The 12,498-nt window shown below is 44.4% G+C and overlaps 1 protein-coding gene across 1 annotated transcript in view; it reads left to right on the plus strand.

Annotated features, from left to right (window-relative positions):
- Positions 1-12,056, plus strand: part of LOC126424657 (brachyurin-like) — a 144,583-nt gene extending 132,527 nt beyond the window's left edge. The window contains exon 6 of the mRNA XM_050087388.1: positions 11,889-12,056. Within this exon, the coding sequence (XP_049943345.1) occupies positions 11,889-12,056 (168 nt within the window). The remainder of the gene's footprint in view (positions 1-11,888) is intronic.
- The last annotated feature ends 442 nt before the right edge of the window (positions 12,057-12,498 follow it).

Consider the following 12,498-nt stretch of genomic DNA (forward strand, 5'->3'; position numbering starts at 1 on the left):
GGTCGGCGGAAGGTGCACGTGCCCGTCGACCTGGGACCAGACCGCAGCGACGCACGTATGCACGCCAAGACCGTAGGATCCTACGCAGTGCCGTAGGGGATCGCACCGCCAGTTCCCACCAAATTTGGGACACTGTTGCTCCTGGGGTATCGGCGAGGACCATTCGCAACCGTCTCCATGAAGCTGGGCTACGGTCCCGCACACCGTTAGGCCGTCTTCCGCTCACGCCCCAACATCGTGCAGCCCGCCTCCAGTGGTGTCGCGACAGGCGTGAATGGAGGGACGAATGGAGACGTGTCGTCTTCAGCGATGAGAGTCGCTTCTGCCTTAGTGCCAATGATGGTCGTATGCGTGTTTGGCGCTGTGCAGGTGAGCGCCCCAATCAGGACTGCATACGACCGAGGCACACAGGGCCAACACCCGGCATCATGGTGTGCGGAGCGATCTCCTACACTGGCCGTACACCACTGGTGATCGTCGAGGGGACACTGAATAGTGCACGGTACATCCAAACCGTCATCGAACCCATCGTTCTACCATTCCTAGACCGGCAAGGGAACTTGCTGTTCCAACAGGACAATGCACGTCCGCATGTATCCCGTGCCACCCAACGTGCTCTAGAAGGTATAAGGCAACTACCCTGGCCAGCAAGATCTCCGGATCTGTCCCCCATTGAGCATGTTTGGGACTGGATGAAGCGTCGTCTCACGCGGTCTGCACGTCCAGCACGAACGCTGGTCCAACTGAGGCGCCAGGTGGAAATGGCATGGCAAGCCGTTCCACAGGACTACATCCAGCATCTCTATGATCGTCTCCTTGGGAGAATAGCAGCCTGCATTGCTGCGAAAGGTGGATATACACTGTACTAGTGCCGACATTGTGCATGCTCTGTTGCCTGTGTCTATGTGCCTGTGGTTCTGTCAGTGTGATCATGTGATGTATCTGACCCCAGGAATGTGTCATTAAAGTTTCCCCTTCCTGGGACAATGAATTCACGGTGTTCTTATTTCAATTTCCAGGAGTGTATATATATAGCTTCCAAAACACAGCATCGGTTCTTAGGCTAGCACTTTCGTTTGCGACATAAATAGCAGGACAAGTCTTAGCCACACTTACTTTAATATTCATGAACTGAGTCTTCCATCTAATTACTGTGATTGTGTGGCATAAATGCTGTTATAGGTAATGACCAAGAAAAACTCGATAGGCATCCGACACTACCTCCACGTAAAAGAAATACCTAGTTTTACACCACAAAATCAACTATGCCACTGTAAATGACTACCATTGTAAGTATTTCTCACTATAATGATTTAACAGTGCATAGCCCGACACCTTTCTTTTATAACATGACTTCAAACTACATCTTTGTTGGTTCATTGCCAGGCCAGCTGAAAAATCAATCATTTTTGTGCACCTGCTTGTTTCGATATAAACAAGATCTCCTGCAGGTCCACAGGCTCCTGTGGAATAGCAGTCTTATGCTACAGTACTACAGATCTGGAAGCCACATAGAGATCTTATAACAACGACAGTCATAGAAAAGGCGCCAGAGAGAGGAGAGAGACGTTATCACAGTATGTATAACATCACCGACAAAACTGTAAGAGTCACAGATATAAATATTCTGTTGCACAGCAATTTATATATTTCTCCATAGTAACATTTCGTAGAATTAACAGTCTTATATTCCATGTTCATCAATTTTCTGTTTCACTGACTATTGCACTGTACAGAAGTTCTTTTATTAAAGTCACTGAGTTAATTAATTCCTAGCAGATGTAAAAATGTTCGTGAGAAATACATATTGGGACGCTATACGTCCGGCATTTTGGCTTACAGTTTTGAAAATTTGGGCCCGATGTGGACTCGAAACCAGACTACTCGAGCAGTCGCCTTAACGACTTCTGCTGTGTGAGCTAGACTCACGGATCGACCCAAAACCCTATACATCAGCAGGCATCTACATCCTGCTCTGATTCCCACGAAGGGAGAACGTATTATTGTCGCGGTCCGTCTAGGCATTAGCACTATTTTACGGTTTTCTAACGGTGTGCTATGCCAAGTGCTTCAGATACACATGCATGTCTGAAACACATTCCATAATACACCATAAAACACAGACAATGCGAAACGGTAGTTAAACCACAACTTCCATTGGTTGCAATCTTACAAACTAACATTATTATCTAGGTTCGGTCCACTTGACATTCTTTATTGACTGCAGGAATATGTTTCCACTGAATCACCACTTACAAATTAGTAAAATGAAATTTTTCCATCGTAACAACTCTTCAGAAAACGTAATAACAATCTTCCTCGATTCTTACTATTAATCTGCATTTCCTTTTATTACAAATTAGTTTGTAACCAATTCTTTTTCGATTAATTCCCATTTCTAATGGTTTCTCACACTGCTGGCATTTTATGCACTGACAGTTTATGTGGGACGGTAAATTTTCGCTTAAGCTAGATGAAGGTTACACAGAATTCAGTCGGAACCACTGCAGCACTGCATGTCGTGACACCTATAGCTGCGACATCATGGCGCTGCTTATCACACAGTACTGCCATATATGCTGGAACTTCTATTCCGCGGTAATCCATTCCTTTGGCGAAGCTGCAAACTTGTCTAATGAGTGAACGAAGTCCAGTTTCAGGTTATGGTTTACAAAGGCAAGGTTCGGTGTTGGTAACGCATCTAGCGACTTCTCTGACCAATAGAACCACAGCTCTGTGAAATTTAATACAGTAGTTCCAATGACGGTAACCAGGAGACGAAACACCGTGCCTGCTACGTCACAGGTTGTCCCACTGAATAGCACTCCGTTATGCTGTAATTTTAACCTCATCATTCCCTTAGGTCCTCTTTATTCAGTGTCCTCAGAAACAGCAATCCATTGTGGTATTTGTATAAGAGAAATGATGGCAAAATTGATACCAGCATTTGCCAGCATTTGCCATAATCAAGAGGAATAAGCTTGTACCATTCAAGCCCTCCAGACAGAATTTCCTGGAAAATTGTTTCTGCAGTGAGAGACATTGGTGACAAGGAGACCAAGTGGGTCACAGAACCTGGAAGTTCTTCGAAGTACTTCTCGTTTGGTGGCACAACGTTTGAGAATATGGTTGGGGATGTTGTTATGAACAACGTGCAATGCTGGAGTTTTATGGCAGCTTCTGGTCTAATCCGGAGCTGCACTGAGAGATCTCTGGACTACCTGTCAGTACTGGCTGCTGTGCTGACTTCAGAACAGAATGCTGGACTTTATCATCTGTAGCTGAGGATCGCTTACCTTCTCGTAAGGCAGCAAGTGGAAGACCAATATTAGAACAACATCACACACAAGATGTTACCACATCATTACCAGATAACTGAGTGTGAACGATATGAGTGCCGTTCGATCGTCCTGACTGACTGCTCTAAACTAGTGGGGGCCGAGTGTTTATGGTGTTGAGGAAAGACTCCACTCTACGACATTTGTAATGATCGAACGAGATGCATTCGTTTCAAGTTCTCGGTGGTCTTCATTTCCGCTACATCTGCTTAACAAATTTATTACACCGCCTTTGCTGCTTAGTCAAACTACTGCTAGGTAATATTGCGTTCCGCCTAATGTCTCTTAAGCCGTCGGCACACGGACCGTATTGTCGAACGTTAACGTTGAGCGTGCCAAGTTCAACGTGCTGCTGAACGCTCAGGAACGATCCGACTTGTGCATACGGTATGTGGGCCCCAACTTGGTATACGCGATCGCAACGCACTTCAGCGACAGTTGAGGGATGTTTCTAGTTCGTAAATCACACTGTTTACTCAACGGGCGCGCGTAAAATTCCCACGTTAGCTATATTAAAACACACATTTCTTCCATCGTCCACGAAAAGGAAAGCACCATGTCCAATCAATAAAGACACAGGCTTATAAAAGTTCCATTACAAACAGTGCGTTACAAATTTGGAATACTTCTCCGAATAGCCGGCCGAAGTGGCCGTGCGGTTAAAGGCGCTGCAGTCTGGAACCGAAAGACCGCTACGGTCGCAGGTTCGAATCCTGCCTCGGGCATGGATGTTTGTGATGTCCTTAGGTTAGTTAGGTTTAACTAGTTCTAAGTTCTAGGGGACTAATGACCTCAGCAGTTGAGTCCCATAGTGCTCAGAGCCATTTGAACCATTTTGAACTTCTCCGAATAAGATAAACATTATTTCATCATTCCCACATTTTAGTAAAACCCCAAGGTCACTCTCACTTGATCACTGTTCCTACCCAGTAGCAGAATCTTTGCAACATGTGAATTACGAAGCGTAAAAGAAAAAGGAGCAGAATATCTGTATACAGGTAGCGCAAGCTGTCCTGTAGATTAAGCCAATCGAACAGTCACCCCTCAAAAAAAAGGTGAACTTGTATTTACATAACATTAAATATTATAGTCTATACTTATATTAAAATAATAATAAAGTATCAGAACCTAATAAAAACGTGAATGTTAAGACAAAAAAAATTGGTTGTGTCAGGACGCGAACCACCGCCCCAGCAAAAAACTCATTGCAGGACAAGGACGCTATTAATTACGTTAAACCAATTTCACACCTTTCGTATCTACTCATAGTATCTTACCACTTGCTAAAAATCTTAATCGTAGATATGTTACTAACTGAAATTTAATTATAAGAAATTGTACCAAGAACAATGCGTTTTGGGTGGATCTTCAGTGTGTCGCTGCCTTCAAATAGTCTACTCTCATTATATGCAAGTTACAATAATTCTTTTGCCACGAATATGATGTTTCTCATTATTTTATTGGAACGAATCACACAGTTAACAACGGGTTTTGCAGTGATTCTCAATTTGTTGATGCTCGGAACGGCATATATACATATGGGCTTGAAATGAATGCCAATATGGCGCCTCACAACTGAAGGGAGACGGCGTGCTTGTGACGTAGGTGGCGTTGTGCCTTCTCATTGGTCAACGCTCAGACGCACTCTCAGAATATCTGACACACCAGATATTGCTCTGCACGTTCGGAAAGATTCCCGAACGTGCTATTCCACGCTGTGACGTCAGAAACTCGGCACGCTCAACGCTCAACGTTCGGATGCACGGTCCGTGTGCCGACGGATTTACACGGCGCTGCCAGGGTAATGACGGCAGTCCAGTCCCTGCTCTTCTAACCATTTTCCGCTGAGCTGATCCACGGGTTCTCTGCAGAGTGACGAGGCTGCTTTCCAGCTGGCAGGTGTTGATAATTTCGTGTAACTGAGTAACGCTGCCAGTTCGGACATAGAAATCTTATTCTCCCACTTATCTACTAATTTGTCGCGTAGCAGACTATACGTATAAACAGAAAATGTGGAAAGAAGTGGTATACTCAAGTATGATGAGAAGCGTTTGAAAGTCTCTGAGGCATTAGAGTCTCTGATAACGAATATCGCTGTATGCAGATCAGCTGAAGACGACTGGAAGTCCGTAGGCACGGAAGTCATAGAAACTGGACTAGTATACATTTTGTGGTGTCACTACCTAGTTTTGGTGGAACTTGAATAATGTGTAAGGAGTTGCAGTGTACCTCTGTATCCAGCTACCACTGGGCAATATATGTAATGTGCCATCATATGGGACCGGACTGCACAATGGTAATAGTGGGAGTGGGCAGAACAGTGTCAGCCCATTAAAGAGTTCGTCTCCATAGCTGAGTGGTCAATGCAGCAGATTGCCATGCAGAAGGCCTGGGTTTGATTCCAGGTGGGGTCAGAGATTTTCCTCACTTGGCGACTGTGTTGTGTTTTCCACCATCTTTTCATACCCATTGACATGCAAGTCGCCAAAGGGGGCTCAACTAAAAAGACTTGCACCATCCTGCCTGCAGGTGGGGCTCCCGGCCTAGCCACACACATTATTTGTTATTACCACATCAGGGCAGGACATTTGGCACCACCACGATGCCAAGAGCAAGCTAGATGACGAGGTGACTGGGTATGACCAGCTGCTGCCACAGACTCTGGACTGGGTCAAGCCAGCTGCCTCCAGAGTGGCGTCTCGTTATGGGACTTGGTGCCACAGCGCCACCAGCCTGCCACCTAGACCTACTACAGGGCAGCAGGTCATGTCCCATGCACTGCAATTATCCTTCGCCACCACGCCACTGCCGCATGCCATAGCGGCACAACTTGGAGCACTGCTGACATCAATACTGAGACCCACTGTTACGCCATAGGCCCTCAATGTCAGTATCAGAGGGCGCTGACGCTGAATGATGATGACGATGATATTTGGGTTGAGGGGGGTGCTCGACATCATGGTCATCAGCGCCCTGATGGAAAGTCAACATGAAATCTCACGGGTGCGGACGAAGGCTGTCCCCACATGTGGAGCAGTTAATAATGTACTAAAGTCTGCCTCCTGTCCCCTCCAGTTTAGGGAGGAGTCCTGACAGATCAGAAAATTTCACCACTCTTTTAACAATGGTATCGGTATTTATGAGGACGGTGGGCAGATCTCCAATGAGACTGAGGACTGCCCTAGTACCAGTATACAGGACACACGTAGCCACAATATATTGAACTGAAAGCGGCACACCACAAACTTCACAGAATTTGTAGCCACGTGTGAAAGGGCTATGACCGATGCACAGTCTGGTAAGCCAAACCGCCTTCCATTGGCGAAGCTGACATGAAGTCCGCCAAGCCTTTGTGGTCGATTTGAGCGACCGCAGTTTGTTGTCTGACACGTGCAACCATTCAGTCTCCCACTGACGCATGATGCATCTGTCAGAAAATGAGATAATGGCGTGCAACGGGATGGGACGTTGATGGACAGCACCATCCCAACATGCTTCCTTGGAAGCTTTGTCAGCCATGTCGTTACCCTGTATCCCAACGTGGCCAGTACCCAGCAAAAGATCACCACCTTGCCATGGCATTGGAGCCATTGTATGGAGTCATGGAGGAGCTGAATCAGCGGGTCTACCGGATACATTTGGTGAGGTGCTTGCAATGCACTAAGAGAGTCGGAAGAGACAAGCAAACTCCTAGGCTCATGTCAGTGAACCCTCTCCAGGGCCATCAGAATGCCATATAAGTCTGCATCATAATTTGTAAATTGTTCTGGAAGACGCACTTTAAAAACACTATCAGCGAAAACCACAAAACAACCGAGGGCATTCTCCTGCTGGGATCCGTCTGTATAAATAATGATGAAACTATGGTACATACTTATAATAGACGAAAACAAAGTTGTAAAAACCACGTCTGGAGTACACCTTTTCGTGTACTGTGTAGGATGGAAGCCGCTACTTCGGAGCCTTTGCTGGCCTAGGTCGCAGTAGTGAGGCATGTCTCTGAAGCTAATAAATTATTGTGTCTCAGTGACCAGTATGTCTACTGGGTACGACAAGCCCACTACCATACCACTCACTCTACTGAGTGCCTCTTAAGTGGTGTCAGGGGAGCTGACGTCACTGCATCGAGCAGTGGACGGTGTACCAGCTTGCACAGTGCACTGTCCGAACCACAGCCTGATCATTCGGAAGTCGTAACGATTCGGGATTGTCTCAGTTATCTCTGGGCAGGTGTCTACTGATCTAAATGTTGAAATGTGTGTGAATTCCTACAGTACCAAGTTGCTGAGGTCATCAGTCCCTAGACTTACAGACTACTTGGGCTAACTGATGCTAAGAACTGCACACACTCCCATATTCGGGGTTCCACATCTGGTGGTGGGAGGAGGGGGGGGGGCGCAATGCCTGACATGGAGCCTCGAACCGCTCGGCCACTCCGCGTGGGTCTACTGATCTATTAGTCACTATGTGAGACACCGTAAGTAATGCACGTGACGGAAGCACATGTCACTACTACCTCAGGACAACTGGGACAAATTCTGCCCACAGTAGCACCATTTCACCGAACTGGAATCGACATCTTGGGGCGCATCCTAAAGTCGACAAATGATAATCGAAGGACAATGATTTGGGTCGACACCAAAGCAGTGCCACCTGACGAGGTTCCGGAAGTTGCAAGACTCCTTGTGGTGTACATAGTTTTGAAGCAGAATGCTCGATGATCGATGATCTCTGGTCGTAGAAATGTTTTCTTGCTGCAATTAGAATGAGAGGTAATTTCATGTTGTGACATCATGCATAGGATGACGACTGTTATCCAAGCACAGGCGCATGGCCTCACAGAACGCTTTAATAAGACCGTGACAGAACTACTCTCGATGCATATTGATATCAAACAGAGAGATCAGGACACAAATTGCACTTGTGACATTCGCACTTAGTGCAGAAAAGCAAGATACTGCAGGTTTCACACCATTCATTCTCTTCCACAGTTGTGAAACAGAAATGGCAATCGATGCACAGCACCTGTTTTTGCCTGAAAATACCCAGTATGACTGCATGAAACACATCACTAGGATGAAAGAACCAAGGTAGCTGGCTCACGTACAGATCTTCGACAAACAAGTACTATTGTGCCAAGCACTATTATGTGATGTACTGCCTGGGAGACTTGATATAGACATTTACAGCTGCGTGGGAAGTGGGACGGCAGGAAAAGACACTAATGCACTCGTCTGGGCTGTATGGTATCCTTTGCCACTTCTCGGACGCCACATACAAAATCGAGGATTATGACCGCCTCATCAAGAAGACAAATATGCAGGGATGTCGTACATGTACTTCATATGACGACCTATTAGAGCCCTGAGGAGCAAATGAACACTGGAAGCTCCTCATTCAAGGAAACTGAAGACCCTCTCGACGACCATGAAGCTTCGTCGGAGGGACTGCCTTCAATTCTCATCGTAGTGAAGTGGATGTGAAAACACGACTGGAACCTGAGAATCCCCCAGCGTTGCCATGCCGAAGTTTATTGACAAGATTTAGATCCAGGGTACTGTAGTCGGCTCCAGTGAGTTCAGAAACAGCAGGTCGCTGTTCCTCCAGGGGAGGAGGATATGCCGTGAACTGTGCTGCATGCAATGTGTGTTAGTGGCTTGCGTCATTGGCAGGAATGCCGTTTCGACTACATTAAATTAGATTAGATTAAGTTTTCGTTCCATAGACCCACAAATGAGAAGATTCTCGTGGGTGTGGAACATGTCAGAAAGTATAACACAAAAAGCTTAGAACAGCAGAATATAAAAGTCACATCCCTTATCATTTATTAGGAGACTGTTAAAATATGTGAATATATTATGTGAACTGGTAGTATTTACAGAATTAATACCTTGTCAGAATGTAACTTAGTTATGAACTTTTAATAAATTCATCATACACAAAATACCTAATCTTGACTGTTGTGCCAAAGTGTTGTTAAAACAGAAATCTACCATTTATTAGTTAAGCTGGTCCAACAGACCCTGTTAAGATGACAATAATTTAGTTAAAAGCAAGTATAATAAAATGATTAATTTGGTCTCATAGAAACTGTTGTCTGTTTTGTGTAGCAGACAAGAAACTCAGATCCATTGATGAATAAATTGCAGTTGCATGCAAGATTGTTTGGGTAAGACTCAATAACAGCCTTGGGCATAAACGTATAACTGGAGTCTTGCATCGATAACCAAATTCACTTCCTGATGCCACCGAAAACATGAGAGGGAGCCATTAGATCGCTGGTATGTAGGTTCCTCAGTCACACTGTAATCGTTGGATGAGACTTTAATCCAACAACCAGTTGGGATAGTTACAGTTTTGTTAGTGATAGATGTGACTAGACTTCCTGCAAAACATTACTAAATGCCTTCTCTGATAACTACCGAAAACATATATTTCGGAATTCCAGTCATGATGGAAATACTGTGTATTGGATCTACTGAGGACAAGTACACTTGATCTCTCTGAGGATATCCACAGTCAAACTTGTAATAATAACCACGAGGTAGCTGTAGCAACAACGACTACCACTGTAAGAAGGACAACAAAAACAGGTAGACGGACTTATATGTTCGCTAAGCTAGATTGAAATGAAGAAATTGTGTCTTTCTGCTGACAGGAGCATGTAGTGCAACTATGGCACAAATTCAAAAAAATTGTTGACCATGCCTTAGATAGAAATGCACCTCACGGAACAGTTCGTGGTGGATGGGGTCCTCCATGGTATATGGTCACTGAACAATGCTCTAAAGAAACAGAGAGAACTGCATAGTAGGTTTAGTACATAGCATACGGATGGAGATAGAGAGATGCTGAACGAAACTCGTTTAGCTTTAAAGGAGGAAATGCCTGTGCCTTCATTGACCACCCTGTAGAAGATTATTATCAAAAGGTATTCCACATAATATTAAGAAATACTGATCATGTGTAAAGACTGTTAGTGGCACCAAAGTTAGTGTTCAGACACACATGCACAAGCCAGGAGCTGAAACTGAGTGTTTCTAACGTTCCTTTACAAAGGAAAAATGGACAATCAATGTCCCAGTTTCATTCTTGTATCACTTCAAAGATGACTGAAATGGATATTAGTGCCACTGAGGTTGAGGAACAGCTGAGGTCGTTACATTTCAACAAAGCTTCATGGCCTTGAAGCACAGGTCGCACCTGTCAACGAGAAGGGTAGCAGAATCGATCCACAGAATTACTGACTGGCTCAAATACTCGTATATCTCGAACAAAATGACATCCTCTATGACAGCCAGCACGGATTCTGTAAACATCGATCATGTGAAACTCAAATCACTGTTTTCTCACATGCTTATCTGAAAGCCGTGGATCATGGCAGTCAGATAGATCCAATGTTTCTCAGTAATATTCATAATATCATTATCTACAGTACTTTCGTATGGACTATCGAGCGACTGAATTGAGGATTTGTTGGTAGGGAGAGCACGCAGAAATCGGTATGGAACGTGGATGGAGAGTTTGAACAACAATAGTCAACAACAACATGCAATGAAGGGCGGTTTGAATGATCGCAGACTTACTTCAATGGCTGGAGAGTATAACAGACATGTGGGGAAATATTAACCTGCAGACGCTCCGAGAAAGACGGAATATCTGTCGCGAGAAGCTTCTAAGAAAATGTGAATAACTGTCTTTCTGGGCAATGTGGGAGACAATACTAATCTGAAACGAATCAGATGCCATAAGAATTAATTTATAAACATAGGTACCTGGTTATTTACTATTTGCTAGCACAAATATAAATTTATCAGATAATACATAAGACTTGCTGTAAGTATACATGGTCAAAGCCATGAAATTGTGATTACTCCTATAATTTTCGTACAAGTGCAGTTTTGCTTTGGTGGACATAATTCGTTATTGTCCATTGTATAATTTTACAACACATACGTAACAAAAACTTATGTTGTCGTGAGTACTCCAATGGCATCGTGATAGGTCCGTCTCTGCTGCGAATTCACTGTTCATTCTGCATAGTTCTTGCCAATAACTTCAAATACGATTAGACAATAAATGTACTGCCGGTTAAGTTTAATAATGCCAAGGTCATTGAAGAGACTTTTGCAACATGTTGAAATATCAACTTCACATAATCTTTTTTTGCCAAACATATCCATGCGCTGGTATAACGACAGTCTGTTATGCGCATCGATGCCAAATAACGTCCCACATGGTGCCCTATCCAGTGTGGAGTTTGGTCCCACTGATCTCTGCTTGTAATGCCTCAGTTCCAACAATACGGCTTTTTGTAGGAAGGGAAGCAGTTTGTTGGGAACCCGATATAAGCCCGTTACGTTATTCTGTTACGGTTTGTTCCTGGTATGAGCGTGTTTGTCATCAGTAAACACACAGATTTTGAAGACGAGTCCATTGCCCATGGTGCATCCTTTGTATAGGTCAAGGTGTAATATTATTCATCAGCTATTAGTATTAGCAGCAGAACTCTACTAGATATTTGTAATGTAATAACTGTCTACATTGCAGGGAGACTGGGGTGGAGCCCTTGTTCAGAAGTCCAATGATGGTTACAAGCAGATCGGCATTGCCAGCTTTTTCTATGACAGGTGCGAGGTACCTGTAGCTGCTGGCTATGCCCGGGTAACCTCCTTCCTCGAGTGGATCACAAGAACTGCTCCACCCGATACTGACTGAGAAGGTGGTACCGGTATTGCCTGTGATATGGTTCTGTTACTAGATCACGTTGTGTATGTATTTAAATTAAAATAAAAAACTCAATACAGAACGCTTGATAATTGCTAAAAATATGTTCTCAGACCACTGGCAACCTCAATGCTAACGTAGAATATATGTCACATCCACTTTTTTTGCTTTTTTCATCTCAGGAAGTAAATTGAACTGGGTGTATTCGATTGTAGCATATATGAGGTGCGACAATAAAGTAATGAGACTGATTTTCTTTGCAAAATGTGGCAACCCTGTAGGCTTGCATAGGCACAATATCTTTGACCTTGGCCTATAAGCTGCTTCTAGTCCAAGCGGCACATTGATGCAACTGCTCAGTCGTGAGTTGTGCTGCAATAAGTTAACACGTGTCTGTGTCTCTCGTCACGGAAATGGAACCGTTTTTGCGTTA

Source organism: Schistocerca serialis, chromosome 10 (genome assembly GCF_023864345.2).
Source record: "Schistocerca serialis cubense isolate TAMUIC-IGC-003099 chromosome 10, iqSchSeri2.2, whole genome shotgun sequence".
Lineage (NCBI taxonomy): Eukaryota > Metazoa > Arthropoda > Insecta > Orthoptera > Acrididae > Schistocerca > Schistocerca serialis.